The following is an 18019-nucleotide window of genomic DNA, read 5'->3' as shown; positions in this document are numbered from 1 at the left end:
AGAAAGAACCTAGAACCATAATATCTGCGGTAGATACTGCGGTTTGTGCTGCCCGAGAATATAGACACGCAATTAAGGCTCCAACGGTACTGCACTTTTGCTAAAGTATGATTGAGTCAAAGGTCAACTAGACTACGCGACATTGTTCCTAAGTCTTAGCACGTTTATCAGTAAACCGGTTAACTTAAAATTCTGCACACAAGTCATCCAACAATGCATTTCTGGAAGAACGCGTAATAAACTAGTACTTCCGCCTTGTACTAAATGCAAGTACAATCGAGTAGGCAAAACCAGACCATTTTAAATCACAGCTTAAACAATGGCGGTGGCTCAACATACTGTGGAATACTATCAAACGATTTGCCAGGATGAAACTTTTGAAAGTGCATAAGAAGCATGCCGCGTCGCATAAAGCCCAGCGTACACTCCTCGCATTTATATGGAAGATCTTCATAGCGTATCCGGTCGCGCGGAGGAATATACTTTGCTCGCGGAGTATGTGACTGCTGGGTTAAGGATTGTCGACGTTTTTGTTTAGCCCGTCTCTGCGCTTCCGCGTGCTTCGGATCATGAGCAATTAAATGCGTACGGAGATTGTGAGGAGTCTGAAATCCTTTTGGACATAAGGAGCACTTGTATTGTAGTTCGTTGCTGTGAATTCTACCGTGATAGGTCAGCTGGCATTCCGTTCTGAACATCTGACCGCAAACCGAGCAAATGTGTTTTTTTGGCACGTGTGTAGTTCGCATATGTATCTGCAACTGTTTGAAAGTTGTATAATCCCTGGAACATATTCGGCACGGGTATTTTCCATCCACACAATGAATTACGGAGTGTTCCTTATAAAGCGGAATCGTGGAAAAAGTTTCCAAACAAACCGGGCAGTTGAAGACATTCATCCCCGAATGGGCGTGCTGTAAGAAAGACTATCAAATGACGTTACTGTAATTTCTCTTGAAATTGTGTAGCATTCTTGAAATCGGACCAAAATCGCCGTCGCAAGTAAAATAAATGCTTAAAATCTCCTACAAGTCAACAAAAACAGCAAATTCAAAATTTGTACACATGTATCAATCTGAAAATTAACAAAGCGGCAAGGCGATGCAGGTAACTGCTGGTAAACATGCCCTATAGGCTCTAACTCATAATCAGGCTAAGCTGCTTATGTTTATACTTCTGTAATACTGATACCTTCACATGCACGACGCAGCCAGCTTTTGTCATGAATCTTTCTTTGCAGTATTCACATTCAAAATCGCCTCCAAGGTCCGAATGTCTGTATTGACAATGAACGTCCAAGTTTTCCTGGCAGGAAAAAGATTTATTGCAGTCTTCACAGCGGTATTTTAACTCTGTGGGCGCCGTGCGCTGGGTACGATACGTCCAATATTCCGTATGTTGATCCACATGGTCAACCAGCTGAGCCAATGACAAAAGAGACAGACGGCATCCAGCTGGACAAATTAAAGCGATATTCGGCGGTGGAAAGTCCTCCGGTTGATGGCGAACTTGGTGGATCTTCAGAAGATAGGCAGTACGGAACCTTGCCTGGCAAACTTCACATTCGTGCGGGAAAGCTGATAAATTCTTTCGAGCGATGGAACGCAAAGCTGTACTGTTCTTGTAATTCGCTAAAGACTTTGGAGAAACACATTCAGCATTCTTGCTTCCGCTAGGGATAGTTGCCAGCAAGGCCGGAGGAATACTCCCTGATAGTCCAGGCATACCAGCATTACGCTTCATCACAACTGAGATGGTTGTTTCTTCGTTTACGCGTACGTCCACACATTTAAAATCATCGTACTGAACATTCTTGCTCAAATCGCATCCGAATACTCTGTTCGCAGCAAACATTCCCGTGCTGTTTTCGGCTTCGTCGACGTCAGTTTCATAACCAGCCATACCATCATCTAAAAATTAATCTGTAATGATAATGGGGAAATTAGTTGATGCTACATTTGAAACTGCTGTGTACTATGCATGTATGTGTCGTTCCACCTCACATTGTCACGCCGCTGTGATCGATACAACAATAAATGTATACGAATAATTACAAGCACACGATCTGCAACCCCACTAAGCCATACGTTTTTATTACAGTCTTTATGAATACGAAAACGATCAAAGTTGCTCAGAAATGTGTATAATTACCTGAATTAATTAGCGGCAGCAGTGCTCGATTCTGACACCGCATCTCTCCAGTGCCAAGCATATCTTTGCCAATCAACGCAGCATAACTCGTCGAGTACCATACTTTCAATTCCTCTCCAGGTTGTATTTTCCTTATCGCAGCAAAATACACTTCCCCATCAGCCCAATATGCTGCTAGATTCTGCTCCGCAACAGTATCAGCCATTCGTACAAATTTCATCCAGTTGGACGTATCATCGCATTCCAGGTTGAAGTACCACATTATTTCATTTCCATTGACATCACGCATTACGGTGGCGTATTTAAAATCCTTCTGTACTGCCTTCCTCCGCGGTGCATACAGTGGTCCGAAAATTGACTGCGGCTCAATATCGCCTTTTGCCACTATTCGTTTTGGCCCTGAAAGGAATGCAATTCATCTGTTGTTAGCAACAGCGCGAACAGAAACTTCCCATGCAACATCGCAACCGAAAATTTGTATTTCACGTCAAAATCGCTTTTATCAGTTACCTGTATCGTGTTTCCCGAGATCTAACCGTAAATTATGCGGTAGAGAAGCATACGCTCTGGGAATAAAGGGCGCATCTGCACACAGTACGCGGTGAATTAAGCAGGGCGTATCCAGCAAGACCAAGCATTCCGAACACCCTATCAAACAAAATGTCAAATCAGCATCCGCAAATTCTCGCAGCGAAACTAAAGCAAGATAATTTCTTAAACTACAAAACCTAGATCTTCCCGTACCAACAGGCTTCTAACAATATATTAAACACGCCACTTTATACGGTCACCAAAAATGATACAAAGGAAAACATCTAATGAAAGACAATTCCACATACAAAATTTTCCATAACGCCAATCCGTCGTAGTTCCGTCGGACGACGGTAGACCGTTCTCGCCCCCATACTCCTCGCTGTTTCCACACTGCATAACTTCCTCGCCTGTTTTTGCAAGCTTTGAAGAGCTACAAGGAGCCACTGCCCCGCTCTCCGACAAAATACTAACTGAATCTGCATCGTCGTCTGTGGACAGCTCGGTTCGCTTCCTCCGTCCGCCGTCGGTGTTGTCCGTAGTCGATGTGCGCGCGCGCGACAGCAGATACAGCTGCCGTGCAACTACTTCGGCGGGAGAGAAATCAGCGGTCAGTGGAGGATTCTCCAGATCAGCATTCCGTGCCTTTAGCAGCATCGTGTACTCCGCAATGCATCGGTTGGCTAAAATTTTGATCGCATCCCCACTGCTGACCAGCTGGTATTCAGTTTCCGCTAATTCAGCGGCTTTCTTCCAAGCGGCACCAGTTTCTTTGGACCCCCTGGGGAACTGAAACGGATTCACATCCAACACGATGCGCAGTTTCTCCAGGGTGCCCGGTTTGTGCTTGCGCCCGAATTTCGGTGTCTTATCGGCTTCGTCTACCGATTCACCATCCGATGCCTCCAGGAAGTCGGACAACGCACCGATGGAGTCCTCGTCATCCTCCGATGAGATGTTCTTTCGCTTTCTGTTGCCATCCGCAGTGTTGATGTCTGCATGCTTCTGTGATAGGAGATACAACTCGCGGGCAACCTCGTCCAGTATTAAATCGTCGGGTGAACAAAGCACATTGCCCTTCAGCCTACACTCGTACTCCGCAATGCAACGCCGTGTCAGTTGCCGAAGCGAATCTTCCCGACACACGATGTTGGAATTTTTGTACACCAGTTCCACGGCTCGCTTCCACGCTTCTGCTCGTTTTGTCGTGCATCCGGGATACTGGAAAGGATTAACTTCCAATACCGTACGCAGCTTCAGTACAGAGTCGGGATGCTGACCAACTTTGAACGGTGTCGGTGCAGACTGATTTTCCGCTGAAGTGGCGGTGTTGCTTGCCACACTGTCTATGGAAATATAAACAACTCATTAATATATTTCCCAAATCATAGCCAAAATACCGTATCCGCGCATTGAAAAAACACCACATTAAACAAACTACACACCCTAAAGAAAATTTATTTCTTTGTTGTTATTACTGTGTTGAACCATGATCTATGATTTTTTTTTCTATTTTGTTTAAAAAATTTTCAGTGGAAAGACAAGCGTCAGAGACTATGACGAAAATTTTCAAAAATTTTATTCTTGATCAGATCTCAGTTTTTGGCAGTTCGAAGAAAACTTAATTGCTACTTGCTACCACCTTATCTTTTGCTGACGCTAAGTCATTCAAAACACAAATCATAATTCACAAAACACAGACTGCATAACATAGAAATAGTTGCTGTTTGAGTGTTCCTCAAACCTTACAGTAACCAGCTCACCACTTACCAGCCTTCCTTTCATATTTTCGGGAGACTGCATCTCCGAAAAGGGTAGGAATACATCCTTGCTTTAAACTGTTTTTGGCAGTAGATGCACTAAAACAGTTAGCTTCAAAATGATCAGAACAAACGGCAGAATGAACGGAAGGCTGGAAATCCAGCCTGTTGATACTCCGCAACCAACGATCGCGAAGCAGAGTTACTTTTGGAAATTTGTGGAACGAATGGGGTCCCACAGTCGTGCAATCCTTTCTATCGCTGTTATTGTTGCAACCGACAATACAACAGCGAACCATGATGGATAATTAATATCGACCAGCGAATCCTTAGGATCCCGTACTGCTTGCTACTCGTACGGAAAATCACAACTTAGATCTTAGAAGTTAGAATCTGCAAAGCAAAAGCAGTGTTGCCATGCCATGCATACAGACTGATACAGTACAAAAAGCCCTTTGGCCTTTTGAAATGGGACCCAAATCACTACTGACGGGAATGCGAAAACAAGCTGCCGTTTGAGTGCAAATTTCAAGTTGCAGCGTTAATTCAGTATACGCCCAGCTTTTTCAAAGCAGCTTCAATTTTGTAGAAGCAGGCAATTCTACTTAAAACCCTGTGCGTATGACTGGTATGAGAAAATCCAAAGGAACCTGCACGGTAGTTGTAAATTCAAACGGCGATATTCGTAATTGCAAGACGGTAGTAGGTGAGCAATGACACAAACACAATCTGAATTTCGGACATGTTCGGCAACAACCCCAGCGTCCCCACACCCCAGAACGATGTTGCCAAAATTTTAAGTTTTTGGCAACATCACAAGCTGCTTGCCAGAGCCATGCTGCCGAGCAAGACATGATTCCAAACGGGACGAAAAAGGCTAGCCAATCACAATCGTTCAGTGACGTCATGAATTTTTAATTTCCGCCGGCAGCATCAAAAACATTTATCGCCAGCAGCACGCCCTGAGTTTTCGCATTCGCATCACTAATGAAAATCAGGGAATGGGATGAAAGCTAAATTTTATAAGTAGCAGCCATATCGTGGTGTTCGATAGTTTCTACCGCGTAAAAGAACAAGTCATTATTTAGCATTATTTCCTTATTGCGTACTTTCGCTTCCGGATTTATTCTGGAGTCAAACAAAACAGTTACTAGCGATTCCGAAGCGTTTAAATCAATAAAGTTTGGTCTTTTATAATAGTCCAAGTATTTATAAAATTAAAGCGAAGTTATGTCATTTCAGTTTCACTGCTTCGTCAAACTAAACTTATCGTCGGTTTTTTAAGGGCATTAGTGGGTTCATACAAAAATCTTTACAAAGTCTCGATCAGTGTTCAGTTTACTGCTATATATAGACAACTAACAGAAGATAAGGTTAGATAACTATCTTCTGCTTTTTTGCGGTGAATTAACATAAGCCCATTGCTCGTGTGATATATATATCATATATACTGCCACGACCTGCATAACACGACTGCATTTAATAATTCCCGAAATGCATATTTCTTTCAAACATCACAATTCCTAACAAATTATCCGAAAAAACAAACTTGCCAGCTTAACAGAAAAAAAAATATTATTCTTTCTTCGTAATCTTTTGCAGTATTGTACCGTATCTAGCAACCATCTTATCATAAATTTCTTTACAATTTTTGTTATATTTGACAGCCAGCGTGCTAGGAGGGAATCCGGTGGAGTTCTTGATCATCTGGTAAAAATTTCCTCCGCGTAATCCGTGGGCTGCCCGGTATGCCGCTCCATATGCAGCTGAATTGGTCATGGACTGAGTGTAAACGTCAGCCTGGAAAACGTTAGCGATCACTTGTAACAGCGTGCTGTTACGACTACCGCCACCAGTCACATAGATGCGAGTTTCCGGTGTAACTTTGAATCCAAAGGATTCTGCATGGTAACGCTTGGCGATCGACTGCCCCTCAATTAAGGCACGAATTTCTTGTTCCGATTCCAATCTGATTGATGACATCAATATCCATTCAGAAACAGGCTGTATATACAAGTATATTTATATGTTAAAATTGCTTTAATTTTGAGTTTGCGCAAGCGCGATCAAATTACCTTTCGTGAGCTTTAATTTGCAGCAGAGCTACTTACGTTAAATTTACCTACCTTTCCATGGGATTGTCGTCAACATCAAAATAAAATCGTCCCTGAACAGAAGGCACAATTTCCACTTGGTCATAATACAGCCCAATTACGCCGGCATTGCCGGCCGGCTGCTGCGAGAGCTTGTGCTCGAATTCCGCCCACGTTCCATTGGTATTTTCCCCCATAATTTTCTCCCGCATCAGCGATCCGTTTTTAAAACACAGCATGGCAATGTATTGGTCCTCCATCAGTGGGCTGCACAAAATGTGACCTTCTAGCGCCGGTTTCGGATTGGACACGATTGCCGATACCGTATCGGATGTTCCCAGACTAATCAAAATATCACCAGTGTGCAGTTCCATGCCGGCAACCGAGGCTGAAAATCAATAATTTGTTATGAAGATTGACAGCTTATTTAAATTCAGCTCCATGCCTAACCGAGCAATGAAATGTTTGCATAATTAAAATATGCAGCATGATAAGAAATAAAGCAAATAAAGGTAATTAGAAAAGAAAAAGTTTCTTATAAAAAATATATTATAAATTTTTTTTATATTTCCTGTATGGTCCAAACCGCCGAGAATCTGATGAGCATTGCGCACTCTTGATGCCTGCGATTCCAGAAATTAAAAGCAAAAACATTCAGCGGCATACAATTAAATTAATTTTTTAACAATGCATCTCTCTAATTTCTCGAATAACCATCCATTACGACATATGGCAGCTTTAACGCTAAACTAAATAAGCAAAAAAGACTGTGTATACTGTGTTGATTCATCACAACCAATTAAAGTTTCGCCGTACATGGGTTATCGCCAGTGCAAGCCACAATTTTGCAGCTACTTGCAAATCCATATCTCTGACAAAAATATTGCCCAATATTGCCCACGACGCTCCACGATGCAACAGGATTCTGTAGGCGCTTTTTCAGATCGGGTGCGCATGCTGCTAAACAGCTGGGATCCCAATGTTTACGCCGGATATCCATTAAGTTCATTCCGCTCCCATCCGCCCAGTCTATGGGGACATATTTACCAGCCAATAAACTAGCCAAAAAGCTGCTGACTAACGAAATACGCTCGGTATTTTCGTAGGCCGATGGATTCTCCTCATTGATTTTGGCAATTTGTGGACCGGTAAATCTCTCGTACGCCCGGCTTCCGGTGACATGCGCAAGCACTTCCGGCCCGCCCACCGAACTTTCCAGTCGCCGGCACTGGGTTGTGGTAGTGGAATCCATCCAAATTGGGGCATTGGGAACAGAGAATAAATTTGAGCATTGTTCATTTAGCGTCTTGAAAGGGTTGAATCTAGATAAAGTGCCTTCTGCTCCTGTCTGCCAGTATACGCTGCCATGCTGTTGACCACTGCCCGAGATGGCTAATATCTTATGCATCGGGAGTTCGGAACGTTGGAGCTTCTGTAGGAGCAGATCCAGCGCTTTTACCCAGAGCAGAACGGGAACGGTAACACGACTGGCACCACTGGCGTCGGTATTGACACATGCTCCACCTTGCGTTCTAAAAACGAATTTAACGTAAAAAGTTGTGTCAGTAAATACTAGATAGTAATATCATAAACATTTTGCCCAAACAATTTCTCATATTATACGAGCCGGCGCCGGACGATGTACCTAATTATTGAATTAACTCAATCCTGATTAAGTCGGGTATCGTCATAACGAAACCCATTTTATATTGTATAAATACCGTACAACAAACTATGCAACCATCCTAAAAAGTTGCGACAGATGCGGACAGATGCGTAGGTGTAAATTCGAAGTTTACAAGTAATAGTTCTATTTTATAAGATTTGCTAGTCCGACTCCCTCTTTGGTATTATTTTTAAAACTTTAAATTGCTCAGCTGCCTTGTTAGCGAAAATAATTCAGCGATTTTGATAATAAAAAACAACATCATGGAGTCTTTGGGACTTGGGAGTATATTGTACGGATAACACTGATCTGTTTACTGCACAACGCCAGTATGTCGACCAACGATCAGGTGTTGTAGATTTATTACAGCTGTAGCTGCAATAAAATCATGGCGTTGCGCGAATGGGTCGACGATTCCTACGGGCACCGTTTCAGAGATGATATTTCATACTGCCATTAAAATTTCCTATATCGGCAAATTTGAATTCCGTGCACTCGTCATTGTCAATAAATTTACAATAGGAACATGATAGCTCTGAACTATAAACTCTGGGGCTGCATGAATAAAATACGAAGTGTTGGAACTTTTCATGGAGCAAACGCCAGTAGAGAATAATAAAGATGTGCACCACATTTCGATTATCTGTACATATGTGAAAAACTTTTGCGCTGTTTTAGGACAACAAACTGCTACAACATGTACATACAAAAAATATTAATGACAAAAAATTTACTTCATAAACTACTATACCATTTCACTTGTCGGCAAATAAGACACATTAGAGTATTAGATCATCGCTTATGCATTCTTAGTGTAATTATTGTGATTACATGTTTACGTACATTAACATTTAGCTCATTACATGTATATATCAGGTTATATTCATCGGGCATTTGCGCGACTGCTTATATATAATAATGATCCGAATCTACGGTAGGTAAATATACTGTACATGTGTAACTAATTAATGCAACTTAATGCGAATATGTTCTGTAACTGCAGTAATAATGACGCTCGCAAAACTTGCATTGTCTTAACGGAAAAATTTATATAAGCAGCTTCGGTTACCTACAGTACTCTGCACTTTATTTTTCATTGCTTACGAACCCGAATTCCGGTAGCTCATTATCGAAATGCACGCTTTCCTCTTTGACCACTTCCAGTTGTTCGCCGATCAGCACACCTTTAAGCTGCTGTGTACTTAAATCCAAACCCAGAAACAACTCAGTCATTTTAATCCAACGCTCTGCGGAAGACATCCAGCAGCTTGTGTCAACTATCCAATACAACACAGCGCCGGTGCACGCAACTGGAAGCCGACTTCCGCACAATGTAATGCTTAATTAACGCTGATGGGAGTAATTGCTTTCAGCCGGAGGAAACCAGTATCAAAACACAAGCTGTCTTCACGGCGCGTACTTATACCATCTCGTGCACAAATTTCTTAAGGGGCAAGATCCAAAACGCGCCGGAAGGAAAATTTAACTGAATATTATCGTCGTTTGCAGCGGTTGACGAGCCGGATGCCGTTACCGTTGTAAAGAGCTTAATTGATGACGATGGGTAAGTTATAATTTTCCACGTTCCTTTTAAATGGAGAAGACCAGATTACGTATACGTTCCATGGTGCCTGAAACTATAACAAAATATTTTTTTCAAGGCGTTTGAATTGCCATATATGTAACTCCTTGCTGAAAATGACATCACTACCGTAGATTGTCATTGTAGTAACCGTAATTAATTATTGATCCCATTCAAGCTGACAGCTTAAACCATTAAAATAAGGACTAATATCTGTTCCCGGTGGCGGCCGGATGCATAGTACTGTCAGGATGCATAGAGCATAGGCATATCTACGAGTATACAGTATATGGTACTATATTGGGGTAGACATATTATACGTAAACGTCTACCAACTCTCACTAAAACATTCAATCATTTACATACAATACTATGGAAGGATAACAATGTGCAGCGCAGGGATGGATTAACAAGCATAATGACAATTATATTACACACACAAGATTTAAAAACCTAGCACTATATCATTGTACTTATAATCAAAGATTAGCTTGCCATACAATGCTTACTTTACCAGTTTACCTTAACAGTATATTTGATGTTCCACGAAAATTACAGAATGTAGAGCCGTCATATACAGTACGGTCTCTTAAATTTTAGACCCAACAGAATTAGGAGCGCACTCTATTTTCCTAAATTTCTCCTGCAGCTATGCAAACGCTCAAACCGCTTCCTCTTTCTCTACTGTATGCGTATGTCCTCTTACCGGCGGAAGTCTCTAAATGTTTGCACAAGTAGGGGAAATTTGGCCGTAGATAGGGAGGATTGTATTACGCAGGTGCAGCAACACGCCGTGGAATAACAGTGCAGCCACAACGTGAGCTGGTCCTTCGGAATTTGACGTGGCCGCATGAACAAACACTATTTAATCACAAGTATTGTATTATGTATAGCAAGTATTTACAGTTGGTCCGGGCAAGCGATCCTCTTCCAGCTTGTGTAAGACAGTGGCAAATACACCCGGTATCCCGTGAAACGAGGCATCATAACTTCGTAAACAATAATTCACTCCGCTACCGCTGAGTTAACAGATCGTCGCTGCCACTGCTAGTATTACACAATTGGAACTATTAAGTTAACGGTGTGTACGCAGTTTAATCTAGGCCACTTGCAGGTAAAAACACACGCACGTTGTCAATAAAAGATACATTAATAATATAAAGTTGCGTAATGTACTGCCGAAGCGAATGGCGTCCAGATCAGACACTTCTGTCTACCTCGTATGTGCAAAAGAATGTTGTTTTGCAGCTTACCTGCACAGATGTAACCGAGTCGAGAGATGGCAAGCGGCAGATCAGATCATCCAAATGATACTCAATGCAGCATCCTGCCGAATTCAATTACTGGGAACATTGCCGTACTCTTGGCGCATTAGCGGAAATTCATCATAGATTGACCGATTTGGCTCTGATGTGATGCTATTTTTATCCGGCACTCTTCCTACACCGTACTATTATCCAGGGAATATGGGACAAAATTAGAACTATTTTCCACCTCTTTCCTGAACCGTAAGCCGGGTGGAAATTACTCGTGCAGCCACTGCACAGTGATGCATCTCGGCCGGTGTAGGCTGTAGAGATTGTATTACAGGAACAGCTGCTTGCATGACAAACACTGTAACAATGTACCTATTTTATACAATCCATACATCATACAGTATGTTGCTATGTACCTGCAATAATTATAGAATAATATAGAATAAATTATATACACACAACGCATCTTTTTCGTTGTTTTCGAGTTTAAAGGTTTGTTGTGTGTTGCTCCCGCAGGCTCGCCAAGAAAGCCCTTAACGAAAAAATAAAATTATTAATTACGATACATTACACTGCCAAACGGTACTGTTAGAATTGCAATGTGTTAATGAAACCTATTATTTCGCTCAGCTGTCTGCTCTTTAAAAGCTGTTTGTCTATGAATAAGAATGAGACGATGCCAACAAATTTTAATACATCACATCACGAAGATCTACTTAGTGCGTAATGGACATAATAAAATTAATAAAAAAGAATAAAATTTAGAGTTTACAGTTTACTGCAACTTGGACGTGCGTAATTATGCTGTACTGTTAAATTAATAGTTTGTACGTTATCACAGGAAGCCCAATAATCATAAAGTTTATGTTACGTGTACTTAATACGTTCGAATATTTAAGCGATATACCTGGTATGCATATGTCACATGTTGATGCCTGTACGACTTATTATTCTTGAGGGTGGACAAGCTACAGATTAGACAATTTGGGCACTCTTCGACCGTAGCATTGGCCATAGCCATATCCTTTGGTCTTGGACCGATTGTCGGTCCGAATCGTCTTTAGCTACGGTTTCAAAGCTACGGCACGGTCAATGCAGAGCTGGCATTGACCGTAGAAAAGACAAACTACGGTCATCCTCTTTCTCCCTCTGCCTTCGCAGCTGAGTACAACTGCCTACGGGGAGCCAAAATCAGAAATGTTCAAAAAAGTATGCAGATTTTTCTGGGATGTTTAAGAATGTTAACAGTAATTGTTTTCTATTTTAAAATGACTTCAAAACGAACCATCAGAAGATCATGAAATTTCCATTTGTAGCGCATCAACTCAACTCCCTGTAAAAATCGCATCGTGCCTCGCTTCCGATCTGGCACGAATTTCAAAATTCAAAATACCCGCTTTTTATGTAATTCGACAAACTTCGACATAGATTTGCAAGATTACAGTCCGTGCTACACTTTTATTCTCCATTAAGGAAAGGATTTTTATTGTTAACAATAAAAATAACTTATCCTTATCCAGCAGTAAAAGACCCTGACTGGCGTAGAAGTTTCGCGTGTCTCCAGTTTGGCAGTTTGCATGGTGCAGATAGATTAATGCTGTGATGAATGCATTTAATAAAGTTGGTTAGAGAAGCAAAAGGATTCGAGACTAAGATGAAAATAAAGCTGCAACAATACTGAAATCACAGTTTTGAACCAGAGAGTTTTGAAGTTGTGGTTTTCAAGTTTCAGTTGACTTTTCTTCGGTTGACAAAGTAGACACTGGGCAGTTTTCGCTTTTGTACAGTGAATTTCGCTTTCTTTCCCTAAAATCAACTGCACGGGCGGTCGCACCTAGGAGACCCGAGATTTTGGGGTATTGCCCCCTGAGCGCTGGGGCATTGGAGTGACTTGGGGGAAATCCCCCACAATCTCAGGTGTCGTATGGCCGACCGCCCGTGCAGTTGATTTTAGGGGGAAAGCGAAATTCAAAAATCTTCCTCAACTATTTTGTTTAGAATTTTACGGTGAATCCAACGGTGTATTCAGAAAAATTCCTGATGGAAAGTGTGGGGGGAGTTCTTCGAAAATTCAACCGGGATCTCGCTACGGGCCTGCAGTGCCCTGCACAGTATTGATACCAGTATTGCTACTGCTTTCTCCAACGCCGGAGTTTGGGCAGCCAAGTAACCGGGCTGCAGTGCGTTTGGCCACAGCCGTGAGCACTGCTATTGCTAATGCTACTGTCAATGCTGGCGCTTGCCCAAATTCGCTAATACTACACAAAAGTAGGAAAAATAAAAACTCTTTGGCCACCAAAGTAAGCAACCGTACATTTTTCTACCATTCCGAAATTCCATAGGCGAAATCAAGAGGGACCAGGACGGTAAAGGGGGATGTAAGGAAAGTACTTTCAGAGTAATAGCTCGGCATTCTTTACTGACTTAAATTCCATCCACTGACTGGGCTTCTTTGTTAGTCTCCGCGGCGGCCTTAGCAGCTCGAGCTTTTTCAATAGCTTCCCGGATCTTGGATGAAGCCTGCACGTTCGCGGTTGGTTTCTTTGTTGCTCCATTCTGTTAAACCCATGGACGCCAAATCAATAAAAATCAACAAGCTACGATAGGTACTTATGTCATTCAACACAATAATTACAACATCCAGAATTTTATCAAAGCCTAAAGTGCTCCGCTTTCTTCGATGCTGGTACAACGTTCAATGCTATTTTACGCAATAAGCGTTGGTACTGACTGTGCTTACTTAACCAGCGTTAAGTTGTTCCGATGTGAACTAAGCCTGAGCCAAGGTCAAATAAATAATAATTTTTCCATGCTAGTAGATAACTGGAAACAACTGAAGATGAATTCAGTCTCAACTGTCAACATACCTTTTTCATTCCATTTGCCGAAGCTCCATCCACAGTAGATTTAGCCTTCTGAGGCGTCATCCAGCCATTGACAGCCAGCACGTCCAAATGTTCGAAGCGATCATGGATGTTCTTCACCTGCATGTAGATCATTTCCCAGAACCCCGCCAAATCCGTCGGGGTGGTCGTTGTATTCCCCATCTCGCACTCATCAATCAGACCGACGAACTGCTGCATTTTCTTGTCAAGAAAGAGCCGAGATTGTCCGATTGCCCCGCGGATCTGGTCAGCCCCTGCGAGCGAACGACAGTACGGTGTTTGCGCACATCATACACATGCTAATCAGCACAACGCACACACACGCGGACCAACTTACCATCCTCGGTGATGGTCGGGGACGAACTGCCAGGCCCGGACTCTTTCAATTTCTTCTGCCACTGCTCCACCAGGCTGTTTTCAAATGATACCTCCTCGGCTACAAGATCTCGGAAATACTTGATCTGCTCGTCTTTGGTTCCATCAGGCTTAAATCCAGCCATCCGTAGATTTTCGCTGCCTTGTGGCATATTGGAGTAGTTGATTTTTAGATCGTAGTTATTAAGTTATGTTTAAATCTCGCAATGTCCAATGGGAAGCGATGCTATACACAAACCGAAACGGCAACGCTTACGTGAATAAATATAAGTGATAATAAGTCTGTATAAAATCAAAAAAACAGAAACGGAGATTCTGACGCGAAGAGTTCAATAGATTAAATAACCTGTAACTTCTGTGACCGTTACCGATGAAACTCTAAAGACATCTAGATCGTTGGTGGATTATGATTGATCATTGATGTTAAAGTACTGATCCATTTCAAACGCTTCAGAGAGCGGAGGCCGCCGTTGTACGGTACTCGTACTGCACAGGCCACAGAAGCTTAAATGAACCAATAACGAACGCTCTTAACGGCTGGAGATCCTCCCCCATGGTCAAAGCACGCCTGTACCAGTACCAGCACTGAAGCGCTAAAATTATTTTCGCTTCTTTAATCAACTGACTTGTGAAGTCTAAACTTCCCGTCTTTTTTGTTGGTCATTTGTCATAATTCTAACGCGAAAGAGCGCATTCAAAATAACAACAATACCAGAAAGATATTTAGAGTGCTAACTAACACAGATATAATATTATCCAAATTTAAAAACTTCACAAGGACAGCTGCACCCGTTCTGGATCTGTGAGCATTCTATCACTTTTTCTAAAGCACTTCAACTTCTTGGAAAACTTTTGGCAAATGTTTCCGCCACAAGCAGAGGAAAAATAATTGATGCATCGGCACAAACCTACGAAATTCGTACAAGGTTTTCGTTGTTGTTTGGGAGCAAACAAAAAATGACTAACAAACCTTCACAGGCGTAGCATCAATCTTTATCTTTCCCCAGGAAACAGCCTCATCGGGTCGAGCACCGGAATCACTACCATCAAATTCGTGCGCAGTATTCACAAAAACCGAAAAGTCCGCTCCATTTCTCTGAAACGTCAGTTTCATAAAATTATTGTCATGTTCTCTTCAAACCAAACAAATGCAATCACACACCAATTACTGTGCAGCAATAACAACGGTAATTACATACTGTGCTTTAAATCTGTAAACAGAAAAGAATTTTCTTACCATGAGATTCGCGTTGCAAATGTGGTGTTTGATCAGACCTCCACCAAGGATAATCATGCCGGAATTAACCGCAGTCACAGCCAAAAGGTTTAAACTTCGCACGTCTGATGGTGAGCAACATACGAAAGAAAAATATACATTCGTATTTCAATGGCGTTCATCAATCTTACGTGAACAAACAACAACTTACCTTGAATGATGTCAAGAACTAATCCCGGATTTTTGTACGAATGAAAATACAGCATATCCCCGATTGCGCCATCCGTAATGGCCGGACTGTAAACAGGAATGTCATTCTATAAGAAAAAATAACGTATGTGTAAAAGGCGAAGCGAATGCAAGTATAATAATGAAGTATTCAAGATTTCAAAGCCTAATGTTTAAGACTGACCGAAAGCACAAAACGGAAACTCGACACTGACAGTCACGGGAGATATCATACATCGTAAAAGAAATACTGCTGCCCATAGTGACTCCATACCTTCCAAGCCCAATAGTAAACGCTATCCGGGTTATTAATTTCTTTTCCAAGTCGATGTATTAATTTGCTTGGCGTCCATAACATACCCTGCAAAAAGAAAAACTGTAAATATGAAACCGTAAGGTACTAATGTGCCATTTAGCGAGACAACCCGCAGGGCTTACAGTTAGGCAAGCAACAATAACAAATCTTAATGCAAGCAACAATAACAAAAGTTAACAAGTAAGACAAATATGCTTATTCCAATCAATCAGCATCCACTTTACTTACTTCCTTCTGTTGTTCGACTAACATCTGGTCCAAAATCGGCATAATCCAATCTTCTAACTGGCAATAATTTTTCGTAGGGATCAGTAAGTTTCCAATTCTGTTGATTTGGTTTTTCCTTAATTCAGCACCGGATATATCAAACCGGCCGACGTATGTCGGTAAAAAACACTTCATAAAATCTTCTTCTATCCCACCGGCTGTAGTAACGAGGCCGTCCACCTGTACGATACGAAAGTACTTTAGCTGGCATTTTTACACGCGATAAGATTTTTACGATTAATTATTATAACTATCAACCAACAATTCTAGAGATTTTTTATATGCAACTAAAACTAAAAAGCACCAATAAGTATAAGCGTCCTGCTTTTAAAAAATACGAAAATATTCAAGGATTGAGATATAACATGTCAACTGTGATGTATTCCATAAAATGCGGGTGCCCGGTTATTATGTTAAGAATAATCCTCAGTTTCCTGCGCAATAAAGCGAGAACGGAAAACTACCGTATCAGGCACACAATGAAACTGACAAAGAACAGGCGCACTCCACTGACAGGTTAGAAAAACTGCAGTTTTTCGATTTTCCTGTCTCAAATATTAGAGTAGCTTATTTGTAAAAGATTTCTTGCGATTCTGCGTTCCCGTTATCACTTTCGTTAAGTGGTTTTAAACTTTTCGCTATAGAGTCAGTCAGTTAGTCTCACACTGGCTTCGTGGCTTAGCCACTTATGGCTTACCATATTATGCTGCACCAGAAACTTAATCGTTTCGCGAACTCCACAAGAAATCATATTCGAGGTGTAGCCGAGGAATATGGTGCAATTTGTTTTTGCCAAACGGTCTTCAGGTTTGGGAGTAATCTTCGTCTTTATCTGCAACAAAAATTCATGCACAAAATACAAACAGGATAAGAAGCGAAAAGCACGCTGCGCTCACGTGGCGAACCTATCCCGGTTCTCCATAAAAGCGGTAAAGCCATTCGCAGTTTCGCACCATTCTGTTGATCTCATCAACTGCTAAACCAAAACAAGTGGCCTGAAAGCCCGTAGTTCGGAAAGCAGATAACAGTTTCGAATAATCCACCGAAGAATCGGAGAAATCGTAGCCCCGCACAGACTGGCCCAAATCATCACACTGCTGATCACTGTTTGCTCTGCACACATCTGTGTACCATTGTCCGCTGTTCTGGTCCATATTGCAAATGTGCGGAGTCAGCTACTTTAACAAAATTGAACCAAAAGAATGAAAAGATGGAAAAATGAATTTGCAAACGAAAACCATAAAGCCGCTCTAGCTGTAAGTGGTTAAAACAAAACTTAAAAGTTAAAGTCAAAACTTATCCCGCAAAGTCAGAATGACATTCGGACAGCGGAATAAAAACAGCGCGATTGTACTCGGAAACTTGCCGTAAGCTATCCGCACACTAGACGTGCCGCCGCGGGCGGTTCCATATATGTTTCTGTGGGAAGCAGTTTATGGATATTCCTGTTGGGACGATACGAATTTGCGGCTGTCGGCTTCGAAACTTTCGGTAGTTTTGGTACATCTGCCAAACGATTTGTTAACGAAATTGGGAAGAGGATTTCCCTACAAACTGGCGAGATTCGTAGTCTTGAGTTTTGAAACAGAACATCTCTAGCAATTCAACGTGGTAATGCTGCCTCCGTATTCGGTACCGTTGAGAATGTTGTTTCGTTTAACCGTAATTAGATCTTGATATTGTTATCACGCTA

The 18019-nt window shown here is 41.8% G+C and overlaps 4 protein-coding genes across 13 annotated transcripts; all 4 read right to left on the bottom strand.

Moving 5' to 3' along the window:
* Window positions 1–33: 33 nt before the first annotated feature.
* Window positions 34–5022, bottom strand: LOC129587659 (PR domain zinc finger protein 10-like). 2 transcript variants are annotated; one of them, XM_055481488.1, is made up of 6 exons: window positions 4453–5022; window positions 2991–4028; window positions 2662–2799; window positions 2152–2550; window positions 1192–1910; window positions 34–914 (listed from the first exon to the last, which is right to left on the bottom strand). In XM_055481488.1, the coding sequence occupies exons 1-6, from the start codon at window positions 4739–4741 to the stop codon at window positions 306–308; spliced, it is 3192 nt and encodes a 1063-aa protein (XP_055337463.1). In that variant the 5' UTR covers window positions 4742–5022; the 3' UTR covers window positions 34–305. The 2 variants fall into 2 exon arrangements, with proteins under 2 accessions (XP_055337463.1, XP_055337464.1); XM_055481489.1 differs by lacking the exon at window positions 34–914 and having other exon boundaries at window positions 1795–1922; window positions 4453–5021.
* An 885-nt stretch (window positions 5023–5907) lies between these two features.
* Window positions 5908–13459, bottom strand: LOC129587618 (xylulose kinase-like). 7 transcript variants are annotated; one of them, XM_055481439.1, is made up of 7 exons: window positions 13354–13459; window positions 10688–11455; window positions 10490–10611; window positions 9310–9832; window positions 7352–8067; window positions 6569–6923; window positions 5908–6411 (listed from the first exon to the last, which is right to left on the bottom strand). In XM_055481439.1, the coding sequence occupies exons 4-7, from the start codon at window positions 9459–9461 to the stop codon at window positions 6018–6020; spliced, it is 1617 nt and encodes a 538-aa protein (XP_055337414.1). In that variant the 5' UTR covers window positions 9462–9832; window positions 10490–10611; window positions 10688–11455; window positions 13354–13459; the 3' UTR covers window positions 5908–6017. The 7 variants fall into 7 exon arrangements, with proteins under 7 accessions (XP_055337414.1, XP_055337410.1, XP_055337413.1 ...); XM_055481435.1 differs by having other exon boundaries at window positions 10490–10830; window positions 11037–11455; XM_055481438.1 differs by having other exon boundaries at window positions 10490–10644; window positions 11037–11455.
* On the bottom strand, window positions 12891–14703 carry LOC129587621 (disks large-associated protein 5-like). The gene is made up of 3 exons (XM_055481444.1): window positions 14262–14703; window positions 13907–14178; window positions 12891–13595 (listed from the first exon to the last, which is right to left on the bottom strand). Exons 1-3 carry the CDS (start codon window positions 14449–14451, stop codon window positions 13464–13466), a joined length of 594 nt encoding a protein of 197 aa, XP_055337419.1. The 5' UTR covers window positions 14452–14703; the 3' UTR covers window positions 12891–13463.
* Window positions 14704–14911: 208 nt separating this feature from the next.
* LOC129587619 (deoxyhypusine synthase-like) lies at window positions 14912–17624 on the bottom strand. Of its 3 annotated transcripts, none has more exons than XM_055481441.1 (8): window positions 17280–17624; window positions 17024–17158; window positions 16288–16506; window positions 16018–16104; window positions 15727–15832; window positions 15537–15640; window positions 15270–15395; window positions 14912–15207 (listed from the first exon to the last, which is right to left on the bottom strand). In XM_055481441.1, the coding sequence occupies exons 1-8, from the start codon at window positions 17478–17480 to the stop codon at window positions 15133–15135; spliced, it is 1053 nt and encodes a 350-aa protein (XP_055337416.1). In that variant the 5' UTR covers window positions 17481–17624; the 3' UTR covers window positions 14912–15132. The 3 variants fall into 3 exon arrangements, with proteins under 3 accessions (XP_055337416.1, XP_055337417.1, XP_055337418.1); XM_055481442.1 differs by having other exon boundaries at window positions 17223–17362; XM_055481443.1 differs by having other exon boundaries at window positions 17232–17360.
* Window positions 17625–18019: the final 395 nt, after the last annotated feature.

Source organism: Paramacrobiotus metropolitanus, unplaced genomic scaffold, assembly GCF_019649055.1.
Source record: "Paramacrobiotus metropolitanus isolate TYO unplaced genomic scaffold, Prichtersi_v1.0 Parri_scaffold0000026, whole genome shotgun sequence".
Taxonomy (NCBI): domain Eukaryota; kingdom Metazoa; phylum Tardigrada; class Eutardigrada; order Parachela; family Macrobiotidae; genus Paramacrobiotus; species Paramacrobiotus metropolitanus.
The sequence above is the reverse complement of the archived record's forward strand: the minus strand, read 5'-3'. Positions and strand labels throughout refer to the sequence as shown.

Excerpts from the sequence above, each read along its gene's own strand:
- LOC129587619 (XM_055481441.1), bottom strand. The coding sequence starts at position 17,480 with ATGGACCAGAACAGCGGACAATGGTACACAGATGTGTGCAGAGCAAAC. Across the intron at positions 17,159-17,279 it reads TTGATGAGATCAACAGAATG|ATAAAGACGAAGATTACTCC; the intron begins GTGCGAAACTGC and ends TTTTTGTTGCAG. Across the intron at positions 16,507-17,023 it reads TTCTGGTGCAGCATAATATG|GTGGACGGCCTCGTTACTAC; the intron begins GTAAGCCATAAG and ends CGTATCGTACAG.
- LOC129587659 (XM_055481488.1), bottom strand. The coding sequence starts at position 4,741 with ATGGTTCGCTGTTGTATTGTCGGTTGCAACAATAACAGCGATAGAAAG. Across the intron at positions 4,029-4,452 it reads AAAATATGAAAGGAAGGCTG|ACAGTGTGGCAAGCAACACC; the intron begins GTAAGTGGTGAG and ends ATATTTCCATAG. Across the intron at positions 2,800-2,990 it reads TTGGCGTTATGGAAAATTTT|GGTGTTCGGAATGCTTGGTC; the intron begins GTATGTGGAATT and ends TTTGTTTGATAG.
- LOC129587618 (XM_055481437.1), bottom strand. The coding sequence starts at position 9,461 with ATGTCTTCCGCAGAGCGTTGGATTAAAATGACTGAGTTGTTTCTGGGT. Across the intron at positions 8,068-9,309 it reads AATGAGCTACCGGAATTCGG|AACGCAAGGTGGAGCATGTG; the intron begins GTTCGTAAGCAA and ends ATTCGTTTTTAG. Across the intron at positions 6,412-6,568 it reads GACGACAATCCCATGGAAAG|ATTGGAATCGGAACAAGAAA; the intron begins GTAGGTAAATTT and ends GTCATCAATCAG.
- LOC129587621 (XM_055481444.1), bottom strand. The coding sequence starts at position 14,451 with ATGCCACAAGGCAGCGAAAATCTACGGATGGCTGGATTTAAGCCTGAT. Across the intron at positions 14,179-14,261 it reads CCCGACCATCACCGAGGATG|GGGCTGACCAGATCCGCGGG; the intron begins GTAAGTTGGTCC and ends GTTCGCTCGCAG. Across the intron at positions 13,596-13,906 it reads CGGCAAATGGAATGAAAAAG|AATGGAGCAACAAAGAAACC; the intron begins GTATGTTGACAG and ends TGGGTTTAACAG.